General features: G+C 32.5%; 2 protein-coding genes across 2 annotated transcripts; one reads left to right on the top strand and one right to left on the bottom strand.

The window, feature by feature from the left end:
* Nucleotides 1-1,811: 1,811 nt before the first annotated feature.
* rbbp8 (retinoblastoma binding protein 8) lies at nt 1,812-10,714 on the bottom strand. Its single transcript, XM_051098135.1, is given in 19 exon segments — nt 1,812-2,170; nt 2,269-2,410; nt 2,516-2,603; nt 5,207-5,267; nt 5,355-5,519; nt 5,606-5,705; nt 6,197-6,267; nt 6,383-6,464; nt 6,557-6,701; nt 6,703-6,864; nt 6,967-7,049; nt 7,241-7,311; nt 7,519-7,614; nt 8,749-8,903; nt 9,025-9,097; nt 9,225-9,337; nt 9,437-9,532; nt 9,758-9,800; nt 10,344-10,714. Coding segments are annotated over 19 exon segments (1,968 nt in total). The 5' UTR covers nt 10,462-10,714; the 3' UTR covers nt 1,812-2,066.
* Nucleotides 10,715-12,188: 1,474 nt separating this feature from the next.
* On the top strand, nt 12,189-22,168 carry esco1 (establishment of sister chromatid cohesion N-acetyltransferase 1). The gene is made up of 10 exons (XM_051098133.1): nt 12,189-12,305; nt 12,954-14,682; nt 16,337-16,421; nt 16,654-16,720; nt 17,088-17,178; nt 17,417-17,548; nt 19,106-19,195; nt 19,277-19,420; nt 19,716-19,900; nt 20,752-22,168. Exons 2-10 carry the CDS (start codon nt 12,955-12,957, stop codon nt 20,897-20,899), a joined length of 2,670 nt encoding a protein of 889 aa, XP_050954090.1. The 5' UTR covers nt 12,189-12,305; nt 12,954; the 3' UTR covers nt 20,900-22,168.
* The last annotated feature ends 355 nt before the right edge of the window (nt 22,169-22,523 follow it).

Below are 22,523 nucleotides of genomic sequence, written 5' to 3' on the forward strand. Positions count from 1 at the left end.
TGGGAATAACGGCGTTTTAAAAATAAACGGCGTTACTAACGGCGTTATTTTTTTCAGTAACGAGTAATCAAACAAATCACTGTTTCCCCCGTTACAACGTTACTATCCCCCGTTACTATCATTTATTTCAATATTATTATCATTTTATTTTTCAGTTCATCTAAATGAATGTGCAGCATAAGTGTATTTGAGAAACCGTAAACCGTAAAAAGTGTATTTGAGAAACTGTAAACTCTAGTGTGAAGGCGCACAACTAGCCATCGCTTTGTCTCACACACTTTCATACCACGCAGAATTGACGCACTTCATGTAAACGATATTCTTTGCTGAATTTTCTGACAAAGAAACGAAGTTCCTTTGCAATTCCTCAGCTTTTAATAACTGCCAGTATTAAATAAATTAATTTAATTAATGTTATTCATTTCATTGCATTTAAATTTTATTTGTTTAACATATTTCCCATTATGGGCATCCAAGTTATTTGACATATTTGAACTTATTTTTTTATTTTTTTTTAAATAACATAATAGTTACTTTTCCTGGTAATTGGTTACTTTTATAGGCCTAATGATGTAACTCAGTTATTAATTCAGTTATTTGTGAGAGGTAACTAGTAATTATAACTAATTACTTTTTTTAAAGTAACATGCCCAACACTGTTGGTTGTTAAATATAGATATTTGTCATATTTTTGCTCGTTTTTTCAATGTGGTACCTTCCATTCCGAGTATCATGTTGTCTCATGTTTTTGATGAAATGAACTCGTCTGCTGCTTCTGGGTCGCACGACACTTGTGCAAGAATTACTGTAAGAAAACAAAAATACACTGCAGTACTCACATTTTTTAAAAAAACAAAATAATTCTTTTGAAACATGTTATTTGGAAGTATTTTAATTAAATAATAATAATAAAAAAAAAACTGCTAGACCTCTGAAGCTCTCTGGAGAAGCTGACTTTGGATTCAGTGTCCAGAAGAGATGTTTTGACTCCGCTCCCCGTCTGACCTCCACACTCCTCTTTCCCGGGCTGCTGCTGTTCTCCTGAAGCTGTTTGTGATCGTGTGACTGGAGCAGATGCTGAAAGCGTGAATCTGGCGCCATCCTCATCTTGACGTTGAGCCCCATTCACCTCCACTGCTGTTCCATCCAGCGAGATGTTGTTGAGGAAAGACAGAGCCGCCTGCCTCTGTCTGCGATCCATTTCAACAGGTAAGAAAACACTAAAGAGAAGAAACCTGACTGAAAGTGCTGCTGTCTACAGCTGTCAGCCCTCCTGAACTGAAGCACACTTGAGGAGTCACACATGGCTTTCTTTATACCATATAGTGTAAATCAGTGAACATTCACTGGTTTTGAATGGGAAAAAAGCGTAAATAGTGTATATTCCAAAACTGCATAAGCTTAGATCACAATACATTTCAAAAAGAAATACAAAACCTCTGTTAATTAAAAGAAAACAAGTTGATAAAAATATTGAATACAAGATGTGATAATATAGCATAATTACGTATTTACAAGCACATTTTTAACACCTAATTAGGTATTTTCAGGCTTCAATTAAACAAAAATGTTACTAAAATAAAAAAAAAGTATTAATATTACAATAAGCTATAAAGACCTAAAAATGCATTATTCAGAACATATTATGTTAAATAGAAAAATTGACAATCTTATGTAAATACACAAAAGATTCACGTTTTATTGTCAGGAAAATCATTTTCTCCATCCTGTTAAAAGCAAACTTACTGTATTTTGCTAACTTAGCACAGTCATATACTGAGATGTACAAATGTATTTAACAACAACTTTATTATTATTTTATTACAGTATAAAAGTATTTTTACAAATTACAGTGAAAATCAAGTGTACAAAATGTTCTTCCCTTCCTCTAGACAAAATGAGGTTTGTTTATTAATCGAGGTCATTTCATAAAATAACACAAATACATGTAAAAAGTAATTAAAATAAGCAGCTGTGATTCAGGACAGAAGCGGATAGAATTACATATACATCAGTTTAGTTCCAATGTGGTTTTTAAATGACTTCTGAACTTATAATGGATACACTCAGTGCTTATGTTTTTGTGACTTGGCTTTCGGTGAGAACATGGCGAGGTACGGTCGTCTCCTGCGTATCCGTACGTCCGGCTGGTCGTCCTCTTTAATGTAGCCTGATGAGAGCAAAGCATTAATAGTGTTATATAGTACTTAACAGTACAAGATTTCAAAATTGCTTTCTTCCATTTGACAAAATGACATAATGCAGTACCTCTGTCCACACAGGTCTGTGTCGACGGGAAACCCACTTCCCAAAAGTTCTCCGGAGTGGAAGGTGGGATGTAGCGGTAGCGATGCCGTGAACAGGAAGCCATTTTTTTCTGCCTCTCTTCCTCTGGAAGGCCTGCGTAATACTAAAACAACAGATTGCTGTTAATTACAACATTTCTAATTACTGATGTTATGATTATTAAGAAAAAGGAGATATATTGCATAATACAGTGTATAAACTGACTCACAATTTCACACTCTTTACAATAGTGGCCTTTCAGTTTTCTCCTTTCGTCTTTCTTACGCACAACTTCCACACAAGCAAAGGACCTATTCCTGGAACAGAAAGCAAAACATACAGTGTCTTTAAACATATACTTAATGGATAATTTCTTTAGCTAATAATTTTATTATTTTAACCATTTTTATTCATTTTGTTGATTTTGAAGCACCATATGCATTTAAAGCTTACATATATATATATATATATATATATATATTAGGGGTGGAGCCGAACCCGAATACGGTATTCGGAACGGCACAAATAGGGTGTTTTTTACAAATACTTATTTCGAACAAATACTTAAAAAATATTTGTATTCGGGAACAAGAAAAACTTTATATCAAAAAGCTGCGTTTCCTCATGAGTCACTGACACTGTGCTCCGCTGAAACTCGGAACCGGCCGTTTTTTTCTCTCTTAACCAACCTCTGTTCCAGATTTGCACAAACTACATTGCAATTAGGGGTGTGTGATATGACGATTTTTGATTGTGGAAAATTAAAATGTCTCCACAATCTGCTTTTGAAGAAATGTACTATATTTTGTGCTACAGCGCACATTCTGTCAGATGCAATTCTGGCGCCTCCGTCTCAATATACTGTACAACGCGGCACATTCACATCAAATGATAACTCCACTCACGCAGGTGCGTAATTTCCACTGGGGACACACTTTTCAAAATCCCGTTTGTGTCCCACCACTTTTAAATTGCTTTGTTAAACTGATGTCTTTTATTGTAGAATGCACGCTCAGCACCGCAGAGAGTTTCGCGCCATCGTTAAAACGAAACCGAAAGTAAAACGCGCGCGCGCATTCAAAAGCAATTTTAAATACCCCACGTTTAGAGAGCGACTCCCCAGTTAACCTTAGCTTCCCGTCACTCATTAACTTAGCTAAAACACCTCACATGGATTTGGACAACCAAATAGAAAAGAGTGCGGCTGCTGCTGAGCCATCTCTTGGTCCTCCACCAGCCAAAAAAAGTGTGTAGAAGTGTAACGCAAAAAAACTGTATTTTTACGCCTATTTTGAATTTTACTCGAATACAAATACAAATACAAATACTTTTCCCCCCTCAACAAATACAAATACAGATACAAATACCGGCTGCTTTGCACACCCCTAATATATATATATATACACACTACCGTTCAAAAGTTTGGGGTCAGTAAGACTTGTAATAGTCTTTAAAGAAGTCTCTTATGCTCATCAAGGCTGCATTTATTTGATTAAAAATATAGAAAAAAAACAGTAATATTGCAAAATGTTTTTACAATATAAAATAATGTTTTTTATTTTAACATACTTTAAAATAGAATTTATTCCTGTGATGAAAAGCTGAATTTTTATCAGCTGTTACGCCAGTCTTAAGTTTCACATGATCCTTCAGAAATCATTCTAATATGCTGATTTATTATTAGAATGATCAATGTTGGATAATATCAACAGTTGTGCTGCCAAATATTTTTTGGAATCTGTATTTTTTTTTTTTTTCAGGATTCTTTCATGAATAACAAGTTTAAAAAGTACAGTGTTTATTCAAAATATAAATATTTTATAACAATGTAAATTATTTATTATTAACTTTTAATAAACTTTTAATTATTAACTTAATACATCCTTGGTGAATAAAAGTATTAATTTCTTGAGGAAAAAAAAAAAAAAAGAAACAATAAAAAAAATGTACTGACCCCAAATTTTTGAACAGTAGTGTATATAGGAAAACTAGTTGCTACTTTATCTTTTTCCTGATGTACTAACAATAAAACCCAAAATAATTTATTCATAAAAATCATTAAAATAAATAAAAACAATAACAGTCAAAAGACTTTTAATGGTTTTAAAGAAAGTCTCTTTTGCTCACCAAGCCTGCATTTATTTGATACAAAGTACAGCAAAAACAGTAATTTTTTTTTACATTTTTTACCATTTAAAATAACTGTTTTATATTTGAATATATTTTAAAATGTAATTTATTCCTGTGATCAAAGCTACATTTTCAGCATCATCACTCCAGTTTTCACGCCAGTATTACCATTCTAATATGCTTATTTGCTGTTCAGGGAACATTTATTATTATTATCAATATTTAAAACAGTTCAGTACATTTCAGGTTTCTTTAATAAATAGAAAGATCTAAAAATCAGCATTTATCAGAAATAAAAAGCTTTTGTAACATTATACACTGTACCATTCAAAAGCTTGGAGTCAGTATAATCTTTTATCATTTTTAATATAATATAATTTTTATGGGGGGGATTAATACTTTTATTTAGCAAGGATGCTTTAAATTGATAATGCTTTAATGATAAAGTAATGTATAATATTAAAAAAGATTTCTATTTCAGATAAATGCTTTTTCTGAACTTTCTATTCATCAAAGAAACCTAAAAAAATTCTACTCACCTGTTTTCAACATAATAATAATTATAATTTTGTTTGAGCATCAAATCACAACATTAAAATGATTTCTGAATGATCATGTGACTGGAGTAACGATGCTAAAAATACAGCTTTGAAATCACAAGAATAAATTACATTCTAAAATATTTTAAAATAGAAAACATTTATTTTAAATAGGAAAAATGGTTAAAAATTTTGTACTTGAAATTGTAAAAGAACATTTATTACCAATAAAAGCATCATATATTACTCACCTGTTTGATTTATCATCGTCAGACGACACTCGTTCTGGATCTGCAGGCCGGCGGAACTCATCTGAACAATCACAATAAAATGGTGTAAAACATGAAGGACAAATATTACCATATGTCTTGGAAATGACAGAATTAAACAAAACACTACCTGCTGCCACTTGTTCTTCCTCTTCATCATCTTCTTCTCTCTCCTCCTCGTATGTACTGTCTTGTTTAGGATCAAAACTCTCTTCCTGTGGACACGACTCATATTCTCCGTACCCCGTCTTATCGAAGATGTCGGCAAGGCTGTCGTTTGCCTTCTGTCCAATTCCTTTTGATCAATCACATGTAGATATTGTCTTAAGATGACGTGAATTTGAAGAAACAAATCAAATCAGTTGTTCATTGATGTAATACCAGTGGTTTGGGATTGTCCTGTCCTCTTCTGGCCTCTCAGCAGCAGACTGTGACTTACAAATGTACAGTCAGTGTCCATTGTTTCTATGTCTGCTTTGGCCTAATGGAATTTGGGAAAAATGTCAGATTTTTACAAATATATTTTTTAATATCTTTAGTGACATACAGCTAAAATAACCAAAATATCAGTTTTTTAATGGGTTTACAAGAAGTCTCTTCTGCTCACCGAGGCGGCATTTATTTGAGCAAAACTACAATAGATACAGTAAAATTCTGAAATATTATTACAATTAAAAATAAGTGCTTTCTATTAGAATATATTGTAAAATATAATTTATTTTTCTGATGCAAAGCTGAATTTTCAGCATCATTCCTTCAGTCTTCAGTGTCACATGATCCTTCAGAAATCATTCTAATATGCTGATTTGCTGCTCAAGATTTCTTATTATTATCAATGTTGAGCACAGTTGTGCTGCTTCATATTTTTGTGGAAACTGTGATGCATTTATTTCAGATATCTTTGATGGATAAAAAGTTCAAAATAACTGATTTATCAATTTATTGCATTTATTGCAATTTATAAATATATACCTCTGGTTGAGGAGAGCTTTCCGTATCATACTGATCCAGATCAGCTCCTGGATCAACACTCCAGCTCTGATCTGTGTCAAATAAAGACCAAACAATCATAAAACATCATTAAAAACTTTCATCCTGAACTACCTAAGATTATCAGTAAACTATTAAGGGAAACTGTTCGTAATAGATCCGCATTACCGTATGGAAAAGGCATGTTTTGGTTCTGAAGAGAACCTTTGCGAGGCGTGTGCTTGTCCAAACATTTCCTCTTCTTTGAATCCTATAAACATAAAATAGTTAAAACTAACTCAAGTGTGTTTAATTCACATTTTTAAGTAAAACTGTTTGAAAATGGCTAAATCAGGTGATAACCTGTTTTGTTTCTGTCTGATTGTGTCTAACCGTTGATTCCTGATTCTTGCTCTCTATACGATCATTAGCTGGAGTGGAAGCAAACATCATCCACTTGATTTCGGTTTCATCAGGATCATCCAAGCTGGAATCAGAAATCTCTCTTTTTTCTGCCATCCGTATGTTTTCTCTTCCCTCTAACTGGCACTGAAATGTTTGAAGGTGTGCATGGAAAGTCTTTTGTGGACGGTGACTTCTGCTGCTCTCGAGAATCCACAGGATTGCAACGTAAAACAGACGGCGACTCGTCATTTTGGACTGCAGTGACACTGGAATAGATAGATATAAAAAGAAACAACAGCTACTAATATGAAGTATTTGTTCCAGATAATCAAAAGAAAGTTTGTTAGGATTTAAAAGTTTCTTTTTACATGTTTATGCAGTCATGTGACTCGGATTGTTGGCTTCGTTCAGTGTGTGACGAAGTGTGATCATCATCATCATCATCATCAGACTGGAGGGGAAACACATTTGACATGTAAACACGCATTTATAAACACTGGCAGTGTGAACATACTGTTTTTTTGTATATAACTAAGCATTTTCAAGATTGTCTTCAAAATGCACAGCTGAAATAAAATCTAAAAAGGCAATTTAAGATATAATACATGAGTGGAGATGTTAAAGATAAAAATAAGGCAGAACCTGTTCGGGACAGACGTCCATACGGCAGGTCTCAGGAACCACAGCCCTGAAATGTTTCCTTGTTTGAGGCTCTAAAATAAACATCACATTCATGTTATCCTTACAAAGAACATCATCTAAAACATATTGCTTCAAAAGAGAATTTGAATACAATTCTAAAAACTTAAATTTAAATTTGTTTTAAGCAAAATACTTTTAAACACTGACTGTAATCATATTGATTATACATGAGATTTTTGTATTAACATAAATTATAGATGAAGATCAGCTCATGATACCTGCAATACAAGTCACATCCATTTCACAAGTCTCAGCAACCAGCACGCTTTTGCCATTACAGCTGAAGGGCACAGACGGCTCTCCTCGCTTGGGTTCTGTAAATTATTACAAATAAATCAAAACAAATATATATATTAATATAAAAAAAAACTAAATGAATGCATACATATTTGTATATATTAAAAATTTAATAACTAAATATATACAATTATATACATATATTTCCAGTCAAATGTTTTGAACAGTAGGATTTTTAATGTTTTTTAAATAAGTCTTCTGTGCTCACCAAGCCCGTATTTATTTGGTCTAAAGCACAGCAGAAACAGTAAAATTTTGAAATATTTTTACTATTTAAAATAACTGTTTTCTATTTAATGTATTTTAAAATGTAATTTATTCCTGTGATTTCAAAGCTGAATTTTTAGCATCATTACTTTAGAAATAATGATATTCTGATTTGCTGCTCGAAAAACATTTATTATTATTATTATTATTATTATGTTGAAAACAGCTGAGTAGAATTTTTTTCAGGAAATTTATCCAGCATTTATCTGAAATAGAAATCTTTTGTAACATTATAAATGTATTTATCATCACTTTTGATCAGTTTAAAGCATCCTTGCTAAATAAAAGTATTAATTTCTTTTCCACAAAATAAATAAATAAATAATTATACTGACTCCAAGCTTTTGAATGGTACAGTGTATAATGTTACAAAAGCTTTTATTTCATATAAATGCTGATCTTTGGATCTTTCTATTCATCATAGAATCCTGATAAAATGTACTGTTTTAAATATTGATAATAATAATAATAATAAATGTTTCTTGAACAGAAAATCAGCATATTAGAATGATTTCTGAAGGATCATGTGACACTGAAGACTGGAGTAATGATGCTGAAAAAAAATGTAGCTTTGATCACAAGAATAAATTACATTTTAAAATATATTCAAATTCAGAACAGTTATTTTAAATAATAAAAATATTTCAAATATTTGACTGCTTTTGCTGTACTTTGGATCAAAAAAAAAATGCAGGCTTGTTGAGCAGAAGAGACTTCTTTACAAAAAAAAAAAAAAAATATATATATATATATATATATATATATATAAATAAAATTATATGTCTAATTACAACTCAATACTCTCAAATCATTGTCCTTAAAAAATGAATAAAGGCCAGAGGTGAACACCAATGGACCTTCTTCCTTCACTTTAAGTGTCTTACCAGGATATGAGAATGACAGAGGTGTCTCAGCATAGCGGACGTGGTTCTGCTCTTTCCGTCGTTTCATCTTGCTGGCAACAGGTAAGGACAGTGGACGGTGAGGAGAGTCTGGGATCATCCCCTCCTCTGTCTCTGAAGACACATTCTGTGGAGAACTAGACACATATACAGAGATATCCACTTAAAACACAAACTCATATGATGTACTTCATCATTACAGATCTCTACAGACGCGTGGAGGCATTTTGTCACGTTTCATTTGACTTTAAGACTCACCTTGACCTTCGAAATCGCTCCAGCTCAAGACTCAGTTTCCTGTTTTCATCTTTAAGAGTCTTCCTCTCTGCCTCTAAACTCACCAACACACATTTACAGCAGATTTATGAGTTGATACTAACAGAGTGGTAGATATTGCCTCACAGATGAGACACAATGCAATACATAATAATAATACAACATGAATAAATAATCCTCACCAAGCTCAGAGATGACTGACAGATTTTTCTGATTAGTATCCTCAAGCTCAGAGTTTGTCTTTTTAATCTGCTTCTCTGTCACAGAGCAACGATCACATGGTCCAGAACGCACCCTAAATACAGAGACAATCAAAACAGCAACTTAAGATAATATTAGAAAAAAAAGATGCCAAAGAGGTAAAAAAAAAAAAAATATGTCCTTTTCAGAGCACCTGTCCTCTAACTCTCTGATCTTTTCCTGCAGGATCTTCTGTTGTTCTCGTAACTGCTGGTTTTTGCTGTGAAATTCACCCAGTTTCTGAGCATCTCTGACAGGAAAGCAGAATTATTAATGTTCTGAGATTTGACATTTATTACAGAACACTTGAACCAGAAGAAAAACTTCATGAAAAAGTCCATCAAGTTTTTTAATGATCATCAGTATTCAAAAAACAATTATAAGTCTATTTACAAATAATCAAACCAAACTGATTTAAAAAATCTTCATGCAACTTTTTTATTAAATGCTTTTACACAGTAAATCTGATACTTACAGACAGCGCTCTTTCTTCAGTTTAGTTATTTTTGCTTGCAATTCTGAAAATCAGAAAAATTTATGTCAGTGCAAAAGCAAAAAACATCCCATATTGCTATAAATTCAATTGATTAAAAAAATAGAGTTCCATGTTAAAAAAAAAAAAAAAAAACAGAATTTGGGCAAAAATAAAATGTATTTTATAGGGTTCCGTGCACATTATAAATAAATATTTACTGTACTGTACTCGATTTTATTTATCCTTATTAATATATATATATATATATATATATATATATATATATATATATATATACATACATACATATATACATACATACATATATATGAGAATTTATATCAGAATTTATCCTTATTAATATATATATATATATATATATATATAATTATTTATTTTAAAAAATGCATTTTTTAAAATATTTAATTACATCTGATCTAAATATCTAGTCTTTTTTTAATCTAAAGCATTAATAAGATAATGAAAAATATTTTTAACAGCAAATATCATTTGAACAGATCCAGAATCTACAGTTTCACTTGTACAGAGAAAGAGAAATATTACATTATATTATATTATATTATACCTTGCAGTGCAGTGTCATGAACCTCTCTCACAGCATTCAGCAGATCCTGGAGTTTCTCTCTGGAGTCTGCAGATGTGTTGGAAGCAGGACTGTGAGCGCTCAGATCTGAAACACTCATCCTCAATCGGTCTGTCAGACTCCTTCAGTCCGTTGACTTCCACACACAAGTGACAACCAAAGTAATTCGACATAAACGCTATTTCACACAGCTGATCGACTAATATATTTCTTTTGGCTGTTTACTGAACGACATCATGCGCTACGTGTAACTAAACATAAGAATGAAACAAGACAAGTATATTATAAATAGAAACACGCGTTTCAGAACTCCGGGAAATTGTGTAAATGTAAACATTCGGATTCCGCGCCTCGCGGAGGATTCTGGGAGTTCAGCTGCGGCCAATCAGAAGAGCGTTACTGACATCCAGTGGCCAAAACCATAGATAAAACTGCATTGAGAAAAAAAAAAATAGATACACTATATATAAAGATCGCACTTGTATAATGTATAATGTACTAAAAGAATTGCACTATGTGTAAAAAATCTAATCTAATCTTTTATAAAATTAAAAAATATATTATATGATTAGAAAATATATGTAAAATTATATCATTTAGGCTATATTAAAATAATAAAGAGTTAAAACAATAATAATTTCAACATTTTATACATTTTTAATATTTACATGTATAAATATTTATGTAATTAAATATAAATTTAAAAATTAATATTTTATTTAAAAAATTATGCATATATTATATCACACACACACACACACACAAATATGTAGTAATTTATATTATGTATAATATATTATAACTATATATTATTTATATTTATTATTTATATATATATATATGTGTGTGTGTGTGTGTTAAAACTAATAATTTAACATAATATGCATTTTAATATTTACATTTGTGAATATATACATAATCAAATATACATTTTTAATATTGAAATATTTTACATTTAAATATTTTATAAAGATACATTATATCATTAAATTTAATATTAATTTAATATTATTATAATTATCATTAATAATAATAATTTAACATAATATACATTTTAATATTTAATTTAGTATTTTATACACACATAGCAATTTTAAATATTATATATAATATATTACTTATATAACTATATATATATATATATAATCAAATATAAATTTAAATAAATTATGCATACATTATATCACACACACATATAGCAAATTATAATATTATATATATATATATAGTAGTTATAACATATTATAACTATATATATTATTTATATACATTTTTATATATACATTAAAATATGTAATAAAATGTAATATTGTTTAATTTAATAGTATGATAGATGACTAGAATGAATAGAATAGAATGACAATACTGATAATAATTTAACATAATATAAATTTTCATATTTAATTTAGTATTTTATACACACACATAGCAATTTATAATATTATATTATTTATAATATGTAATATACTATTTCTAATATATAACCATATATATAATTGAATAAAAATTTTAATATTGAAATAATTTAAATTCAAATATTTAATATAAAAAAAATACATTATATCATTAGAAAAATAATGCATACGTTATATCACACACACACACACACAGCAATTTATAATATTATATATAATATATTATAACTACATATATTATTTATATAAAATTTACTTTAAAACATCATAATAATTTGACATAATATACATTTTAATATTTCATATATATCATAAGTATAATCAATACATTAAAGAGCAGCAAGAATTTTCTACTTCGTTGGAAAACAGTGAAATTATTTTTCTTTCTATCGTCTAGGTGTCGGTAGGTGTCGTTCAATCATACGAAAACTTCGCTGGATTCGCCGAAGAAGACTCAGCACCGGAAGTGAGGCTAAACTTTGCTCCACACAGCGGAAAACAGCTGTTGTTTAGAAACAGGAAAAGATAGGTAAGTTCGGCACTGTGCTTTATCACTGTCGGTTTTTTTCCTACCAGTCTCAGTAGTTACATGTAAGTCTTATTTACTTATTTGTAATATATAATCGACAGTAGTGAATGTCGTTGGCTTTATAAGGAGACAGCTAACGGAGTTAGCCAGCTCTGCTAACTTTCTTCTCGACGTCAGACTGAAGAGACACCTGAAAAATGTCATTAATTTATTTAACGCTTTTTATATACTCTTCAAATCATAATAGCATGTTATTATAAACTGGAAATTAGAATAAACGACTCATGTTTACTTCATACATCTCATCTTTGGGGAAGCAGAGACACTGATTTGAGCTGTTGACATGTAGATGTGCAGTTAAAAAAGGAAGATTATATGATTTGTGTTGTGTTATTTTAATAACTACGAATTGAGATAATTGTAAGAGTGTTTACAGATTGTAGAAGCGTTTAATCTAAGTTAAATGTTATTGAATTGCCTCAGCTGTCACTTTAGAAATCCGTTATGATGGATGACAGCTGTTTATTTTCTGTATGTGGTATTGTGTTAATATTTAATGCTACTTATATAGATTTTACACAAAGATTTGTTTACCTCTGTGCATGCTTAGTCACATATTGATGTAACTAGCTTTGTCATCTCTCCCAGGATGCCTGGGCAGAAACGAAAGATGTCTTCTTCTGAACCTGAAGTTAAGAAAACAAAGATGGATCAGAGTCTCGTGGAGTCAGATAAACCTCAGATGCCCAAGAAGTCTTTGAGAGGAAGACCTCCAAAAAACAAAGCGATGGAAACTCAGTCGTCTAAGCAGAAACAACAAGCACAGCCGAGGGAAGAAAACGGAAAACCTGTTCGACGATCGTCTCGCTTGAAAACTCCACAAAAGAAAGGCACGAGAGGAAGGCGGCGGAAAGACGAGGGGAAGACGAAAGCCTCTGGTGATAAACCGTCTCAAAATATGTCTGTTTTGAAAAAAGGAAACAAGAAATATGTTTCAAGAATAAAGAAGGAAAAGCCAACCATCTCTGAAACGGTTAAAACAGTCGCAGCTTTGTTTCCTGTGCAGATAGAGCACAATTACGGACGGTCGCTTGACTTTCAAAGCGAGGAGATCACGTTACCCAAACCTGACAAAATCCACGTGGCTAATATAAGCGACCTGCAGTCGCTTCACGAACCGCGAGCGAGCAAAATAGAAGAGCTTAAAGAGCTTCCGACAGACCCGATTGAGAAAATCACAGTGAGTGTGGATGCAAAAGTAGATGTGATGAGCAAATCTCCTCCACCTTTAGAGGCTCTTTTTAAAGTCATCCAAGAAACCAGCATTACGAAACACTCGTTTGCTGGTAAAGACATTTCTGACATGGATGAGTTGGAAGTAGTAAACACGTGTTCCCTGCCGGACAGCGTACAAAGCACCGACGTGGCGAAAGTGTTTCTTCCAGATTCGGAAGGATTTCTAGATGACGATATTGAGATTGAACACTGTGTGGTGGAGATCGAAACCTTTGAGGATGTGGAGGAGGACGTGGTGAAAAAACAAACAGGTGAAGCTGTGACATGTAAGGAGGTGACTTCTTCACCCTCTTTGCCTCAAGAAAGCGCGACGGACTCGCAAGAGCTTCCGAAAAAGCAGGCCATGAACCCTCAAGCTCGGACGAAGGCACGTCTTGCGGCTTTGGCTGAAGAAAGAGCGGCTGCCGCCAAGAAACCTCCACCTCGACAGCTCAACCTCCTCGCTCTCTGTGAGGAAATCGCAGATGATATTGCATCCGATGCTCCTGGAACTTCAGACGAGACAAGTGTTGAGCAACAAAACGAGGCGAGTGACTCTAAGGAGGTTTGCGAGACTGAAAAAGAGGTGTCTGAAAACCCCACTCCCCCTGAAACTCCTAGCTCTGAGGCTGATGATTCAAAACATGAGGATTGTACGCCGAAAAAGCGTTTTTTCCTCAGCCAGGTGTCTTTGCCACTCAAAACCCAGGAGAAGAAGAAGCTATCCCGCTTTCAGAGGCTGAGGCAGGTTGAGCTTCAGCGGGATAAGTTGACTTGGACCCGTGTTAAGAAGTTAAAGTCGGATCAGGCGAGTCAGGCTGGGTCTCCCAAGGAGACGGATGCTCCTTCGGTCTCGCCCAGCCCGGCCACCACACCTGCGCAGGTTCCTGTGCCGGAAAGCGTGCCCAAAGTGGGCTCGAATGAACCCAGACGAGCCCTTCCGGCTCAGGCGCCACCCATGCCTAATGGAATCACCAGCCCCAAACCCAAACCGGTGGTGGAGTATAAACCGTACACTCCCAGACGCAAGTATTCACCGGATGACTTTGAACTGGATGGTCTTGAAGAGGAGACGGCCAAACCAGCAACACCCAAAAATGAGGTCAAGCACATTTTAATGCAATTATTTCTGAAAAATACAAAGCATTAGAATGTGTATTATAATGCACTATGAAGCATTTATGATGCATTTAAGAAACATATTTAAAATACACTACCAGTCAAAAGTTTTTGAACAGTAGGTTTTTTTAATGCTTTTCTTCTGCTCACCAAGCATGCATTTATTTGATCCAAAATACAGCAAAAGCAGTAATATTGTAAATTAGTTTTAAAATTTAAAATAACTGCTTTCTATTTGAATATATTTCAAAAATTAAATTTATTCCTGTGATCAAAGCTACATTTTCAGCATCGTTACTCCGGTCTTCAGCATCGCATGACCCTTCTGATTTGATTTTTTTCAAGAATCATTTTTTTTTATTATTCTTCTTATTATTGTCAATATTTAAAAGAGTTAATTACATTTTTTCAGGATACTTTGATGAATAGAAAGATCCAAAGACCAGCAATTATCTGAAATTCAAGCTTTTGTAACAATATACACTATACCATTCAAAAGCTTTGGAGACTTTTTTTTTGGAAAGAAATTGTAGAAATTAATACTTTAATTTAGCAAGGATGCTTTAAATTGATCAAAAGTGATGATAAAAACATTTATAATGTTACAAAAGATTTTTTTTTCAGATAAATGCTGTTCTTCTGAACTTTCTATTCATTGAAGAAACCTGAAAAAAAATTCTACTAAGCTGTGTTCAACATAATAATGGTAAAAATAATAATAAATGTTTTTGAGCAGCAAATCAGCATATTAGAATGATCTCTGAATGATCATGTGACAGTAATGATGCTAAAAATTCAGATTTGAAATCACAGGAATGAATTACATTTCAAAATATATTTAAATAGAATGTTACTGTTTTGCTGTACTTTGGATCAAATAAATGCAGGCGAAAGAGACTTCTTTAATAAAAAAAACAAAATTTTGCTGTTCAGAAACTTTCAACTGGTAGTGTACCTTACATTGGTCAAAACATTAAAAACATTTTGGGTCAGTAAGATTTTTTTTCCTAAAATAAATTTTTTTTTTTTTTTTAATGAAAGAAATGTAATAAAAAAAACTATTTCAAATAATTCCTGATCTTTTGAACTTTCTATTCATTAAAGAATCCTGATAAAAATGTGTTTCTGTAAAAATGTAAATAATCAGAAATGTTTCTTGAGCAGCAAATCAGCATGTTAGAATGATTTCTGGAAGGTCATGTGACACTGAAGACAAGTGTAATGATGCTGAAATTCAGCTTTGCGTCACAGGAATAAATTATATTTTAAAAAATGTAACAATTATTTTAAATTGTAATAATATCTCACAATAATTACTGTATTTTGATCAAAAGAATGCAGTTTTGGTGAGCCTAAGAAACCTCAAAATAAAATAAAAAAAGATCTTGCGCAACCCCGGACTTTTGAATGGTAGTTTAAATTGTAAAGTGGTGATTGCAACAGAGCCTTATTCCTGAATATTAAACTTCATCAAATAATTTGCATCCAATTCAAAACGTCAAATTCTGCAGGTTGTTTTTGCTTTTGCAAGTAGGCTTACAATTTATAATATTAAAAAGATTTTGTTTTTATGAAGTATCTTCATGCTAACAATCTAAATAAGCACTACAGTTGTTTAAAATGTGTCATGTTCACAGGTCAAAGCAGACCAGTCCCCTTCATCGGGTAAAGTGCAGCCCAAACCAGCAGTGGAGAGGAAGCCATGTGTCACCACTACTGCAGGTAGACGTTGTATTGATTTGTTTAGTTTTGAGTCAAACACGCCTGATTTCTGTCCGTCTTGCAGTGCTAGTTTCATACTCAGCACTTAGGGATCTTATCATAACCAGATAATAAATGTGTTAAAGTGTTAAACACATGCTAAACAAATTTCACTTTGACAGTATGTGTAATAATGCATATTTGTTCATTTAAAAAAAAAAATCCAACTAGCTTGTGATGCATGTGTTCACAGATAATAAGCTGAAACCCTCTCCCCAACAAGAACCTGCACAAAAGACGCAAACAGAAAATAGCGACAGGTAATTCAAAGGACTTTACTAAAGATTTGAAAAGTATAAAGTTGCTTTAGGTCTATAAAAAAAGCACAGTGTCCTGTTGAAGTGTATTTGGTTTTATTTGCCTGAAAATAAATGTTGATCTGTGTATTAGAACATTACTCTGTTTTGGGCAACACTGACACAACTATTATTTTGTTCAGGACAATTTTTTGAGAAGGTCATCATTTTTGCTATTTTGTTTGTTGTTGCTAGAGCTGAAATTACCCACTTATAATGTGTTGTTAAAATGATATTATCAAAAGAGTCTATTTTGTTCTCTAGTCAATTAGTCATTTTATAGAAAAGCTGTTGAATGTCTGCAACTTAAAACAATCTGTTGTTATTTCAGGGCAAATTCTAGTGTTGAACCTGGAGCAGAACAGAAGAAAGAGGTCAAAACCAGTCCCAAACCTACTAGTACAGCAGCACAGTCCAGCACTGTAAGACAGATATATCCTAACAAACGTTGTGTATTTGTTTGGGTTAATTTATTCCCATCCTCATTTGGATCAAATCATCATAATTTCCTTGTATTTCTTTCTTTTTCATATTTTAACTTACAGACTCTGTGTTAAATATACAAATACTATGTTACAACTTTACGTTATTTTGGAATAAACATTTAAACCTAGAATAAAAACGTCAGGATTTAGTGAAGGTTGTGTTTGTGCTTTGCAGGATGCTGGTCAGAAGGCGTTTGGTGCGGTGACGTGTAACGTGTGTGGGATGCTGTACTCTCCTACCAGCCCAGAGGACGAATCCCAACACCTCCTCTTCCACAACCAGTTCATCAGCGCTGTCAGATACGTGGTGAGTCAAGAGAGAAACTGTTGCATCTTATTAACTTTATTATTTTTATGTGATTTCAAAGTTACTTACAATATCATAAAGATGTTGCTTCAGTCTCATCTGTCAGGAGTAAGCACAGCCTTGAGTGGTTGTATTGCTTTAATGTATTCTTAAAAGATCAGTGTGTATATATATCCACCTTATTTTTCCCGTAAGAGCAAGCACGGCCAATTGTAAATTTTATGGGTCTGGTTTCCGGTCTCATCTGCATCCAGCTATATTTAGATGTACAAAACAGCTCGTTTTGCTGCTTGATTTTGCAAATTGGTGTGTCTTACCATATTATTTTAATGTATTATCTTAAATATGAACACACTGGTTTGTAGTGCAAACAGTTTTACCGTTTACTGCATGTTGTTATTCTTCTCGTTATTTCCCTATAGTGGCTAATGAACCGGAAGTATGTTAAAATTTAAGGTGGATATACAATTGATTTGAAAGTGTACATACACCTTGCAAAATCTGCAAAATGTTAATTGTTTTACCAAAATAAGAGGGATCATACAAAACGCATGCTATTTTTTTTTATTTAGTACTAAATAAGATATTTGAACCCTTTTCAACAATGACTGTATGATTTTGAGATTCATCTTTTCACACTGAGGACAACTGAGGGACTCATATGCAACTATTACAGAAGGTTCATGATGCTCCAGAAGGAAAACACTGCATTAAGAAACGGAGGGTGAAAACTTTTGGACAGAATGAAAATGTGTCAATTTTTCTTATTTTGCCTAAATATCATATTTTTTTCAATTTAGTACTGCCCTTCAGAAGCTACAGAAGATATTTGCATGTTCCCCAGAAGACAAAATAAGTTAAATTGATATTAAATAAAATTGAATACCCTGATATTCAAATTCCAAAAGTTTTCACCCCTTCGGATCTTAATGCATAATTTTTCCTTTTGGAGCATCAGTGAGCGGTTGAACCTTCTGTAATAGTTGCATATGAGTTTCTGAGCTGTCCTCAATGTGAAAAGATGGATCTCAAAATCAAACAGTCATTGTTGGAAAGAGTTCAAATACACAAAAATGCTGAAAAACCAAAGAATTTGTGAACCTGAAGGATTTTTCTGAAGAAAAGTGGGCAGTTTAACTGTTCATGACAAATAAGGGACTCATGAACACCTTTTACTAAACAAAAAAACACAGCTGTGGATCATTCAGGTAACAACAAACTATTAAGAATCAAATGTAAACTTTTGAACGGGGTTATTTTTATAAATTCAACCGTTATTTTCTCTTGTGGACTATATGTAAATGTCTTTTATTTGAAATGTCTTATTCCGGTCAGTAGTAAATAAAAACTAACATGCATTTTGTATGATCCCTCTTATTTTGGAAAAATAATTAACATTTTAAACTTTTGACTTCTACTGTATGTTAAATATTAATGTGGAATTTTTTTCAAAATTGTTGTCCTCACATAAACTCATTATAATTAATAGAGGGGGTTACAATCTTAAAAGAACTACATACCCATGTCTCAAAATCATTATTGTAATATCCGTTCCAGGGCTGGAAAAAAGAGAGAATCCTGGGAGAGTATCCTGACGGCAAGATTATTCTTGTTCTCCCTGATGATCCTAAGTACGCACTGAAAAAGGTACTTGTCTCTTCCTCATATACTTTCGTTCACTAGCCCTGTGTAATGTCTGTTTCTAATATCTGTCCTGTTTGATTTGAGGTTGAGGAGATCAGAGAAATGGTGGACAATGACTTGGGCTTCCAGCAAGTGGAAACCAAAGTCCCGTCACAGACCAAAACCTTCCTCTTCATTTCAAATGATAAGAAAGTCGCAGGCTGTCTTATCGCCGAGCACATACAAGAGGTCAGCTGAGCATGTGTTTATAGGTGTATATCTTGCATTTCACCTTATTTTAAGCTATACTAGTGCAGTACTCTAAGCTCATTCATATATATATGTATAAAATTTTAGATTTTGCTTTAACCCATTATCAGAATTCCACTGGTTTTCATTTAGAAGAAAAAATGTGACAAACATTCATATTCCATTTGGCCTTTTAACAACTAAGTGAAGTCACTGTAAGGTGCTGCGTTTTTGTGTAGTGTTCATCTTAGTCTATTCTACATCTGATGGGTTTGTTTTGGTTTGCTGTGTACAGGGATACAGGGTTATAGAGGAGTCCGTGCCAGAGGGTTCAGAAGGAGAGAAGGTCATGTACGAGCGTCAGAGGGCCTGGTGCTGCTCTACCGTACCTGAGCCAGCGCTCTGTGGCATCAGTCGTATTTGGGTGTTCAGCATGATGAGACGGAAAGGCATCGCCTCACGCATGATTGAGTGCCTCAGGTAAAGTGAAGGATGTTTTTATGAATAATTGTAAACACAGTTTTAATGTGTTGTAATGTGTAAATGATGGTAGTTAAAATGCATTAAATCACAACTACTTATAAATGTGACACATTTTAATACACCTACACTACCAGTCAAAAGTTTTTGGAGAGTAAGATTTTTAATGTTTTTTTAAAGAAGTCTCTTCTGCTCACCAAGCCTGCATTTAATTGATGCAAAGTACAGCAAAAAAAAGTCAGTAAAAGTCTGAAATGTTTTTACTATTTAAAACAACTGATTTCTATTTGAATGTTTTTTAAAATGTCATTTATTTCTGTGATTTCAAAGCTGAATTTTTTTGCATCGTTACTGCAGTCACATGATCCTTCAGAAATCATTCTGATATTCTAATTTGCTGCTCAAAAAACATGTATTACTATTATTATTATTATTAGGTTGAAAACAGCTAAGTGGAATTTTTTTCCAGAATCAATGTTTTTTTTAGGGTTTCCACAAAAATATGAAGCAGCACAACTGTTTTCAACATTGATAATAATAAGAAATATTTCATGAGCACCAAATAAGCATGTTAGAATGGAAAATCAGCTTTGCCATCATATGAATAAATTATATTTTAAAATATATTAAAATAAAAGAAAAGGTAAAATTGTAATAATATTTCTCAATATTATCAATTTTTTTTTTTTTTTAAGTTTTTTTCTGTATTATTGTGAGCGTAAGATTAAAAAAAAAAAACTTAAAAACATAAAGTATTTCAGATTTCTATAAATCTACACATTTTTCGAATAATAAATAATGCATTCTTCTTCACAATTAAGGCTTAAATGTCTATTCATCTTTTTCTCCAGGAATAATTTCATCTATGGGTCTCATCTAAGTAAAGACGAAATCGCCTTCTCCGATCCCACGCCTGACGGCAAACTCTTCGCAACACATTACTGTGGAACCTCCAAGTTTTTGGTCTACAACTTTGTAAGCGGCAATCGCCCAACCTGACAGGACGTGGACATAGAGCTCACTTTTAAAATACTGACATTTGAGAAGAGGACTGGACTTAGAAGACTTTATATCACAATACCAAACAGTGCAAAAATGAAGTGAGAGAACAAAAACAGATAAACCATAGGAAGGCTCTTTTTATTTAGAGTCTTGGTTTGAATTGGCAAAGTTAGACACTGATATCTAACCCTCACGGCCAGTTTGACGTATTTTAATAAGCCTGCACAGTAGATTACGCCTGATGCGTTGTTCAACGAAAGACATCTAAACTGTCTCAGGTGTAGGTTGCAGCCTATTTTAGGACTCACCATTTAGTGGAAGCCATGTAGTCCAGTGCACAATTGCAAAATCAGTGTAAGTACTTCTTCCTAGGACATAGAGGAAGACGTGTGAACTTTTCTACTGTAAGCAATGCCTCGATCGCGAGGCGACGACTTTTGAATCTCAGGTTGAAAAACATCATGCGAATTTGTCATCGGAATCTCCCTTTAACCCCTTACATCATGTCAGCTATTTTCAAAGAGAGAGTATTTTCCTGATACAGTGTGTTCCATGTGCATTTTAAAGAGGTTTACATGCATGGCATTGACATCGGTAGACGGCAGATGATTTCAAAGAAGTCGCTGGTTTTGCACGACGCTGTGCAGAATGAATTTGATTCAATTGTTTTTAAAACACAAGTGAAATAATTCAGAATGTTTGCCCGGTCATAGTATTCCATCTCATTTTAATATTTTTAGAATGATTTTATGTATGTATATGTATTTTGATTGAATTATATTAATTTACTCATGGAAATGACTACAGAAGGATCTTTCTTTATCTTCAATAGCAGGACAAAGGCTTAAAATCACTCCAGACAAAAGAATTATATACATGTACATACATACACATATACACTACCAGTCAAATGTTTTTGAACAGTAAGATTTTAATGTTTTTGCTCAATAAGCCTGTATTTATTTGATCCAGAATACAGCAAAAGCAGTAATATTGTGAAATATTTTTACTATTTAAAATAACTGCTTTCTAATTTAATATATTTTAATATGTAATTTATTCCTGTGATTAGTGCTTAATTTTCAGCATCATTACTCCAGTCTTCAGTGTCACATGATCCTTCAGAAATCATTCTAATATGCTGATTTGCTGTTCAAGAAACATTTATTATTATTATTATTATTATTATTATTATTATTATTATTATTATCAATATTTAAAACACTGGAGTACTTTTGTTTCAGGATTTTTTGATTTTTACCTTTCAAAAGCTTGGAGTCAGTGTGTATATATGTATATGTATATATATATATATATATATAATTATTTAAAATTATATATAAATTATTAAATTATATATATATATTAGCAAGGATACTTTAAATTGACAAGAAAGTGATGATAAAGACATTTATAATGTTATGGTAAAAGATTTCCATTTTCTGAACCAATTCTACTTGGCTGTTTTTAACAGCATGATAAAAATAAATGTTTTTAACAGCAAATCAGAATATTAGAATGATTTCTGAAGGATCATGTGACTAATGATGTAATGATGCTAAAAATTCAGCTTTGAAATCACAAGAATAAATTACATTTTTAAATATTTTCAAATAGAAAG

This window comes from Labeo rohita, chromosome 24, assembly GCF_022985175.1.
Source record: "Labeo rohita strain BAU-BD-2019 chromosome 24, IGBB_LRoh.1.0, whole genome shotgun sequence".
NCBI lineage: Eukaryota > Metazoa > Chordata > Actinopteri > Cypriniformes > Cyprinidae > Labeo > Labeo rohita.

What these genes read in the sequence shown, in the direction of transcription:
- esco1 (XM_051098133.1), top strand. Translation starts at nt 12,955, where the DNA reads ATGCCTGGGCAGAAACGAAAGATGTCTTCTTCTGAACCTGAAGTTAAG. An exon ending in CAGCAACACCCAAAAATGAG is followed by an intron (nt 14,683 to 16,336) that starts GTCAAGCACATT and finishes TCATGTTCACAG; the next exon opens with GTCAAAGCAGACCAGTCCCC. An exon ending in CTAAGTACGCACTGAAAAAG is followed by an intron (nt 19,196 to 19,276) that starts GTACTTGTCTCT and finishes GTTTGATTTGAG; the next exon opens with GTTGAGGAGATCAGAGAAAT.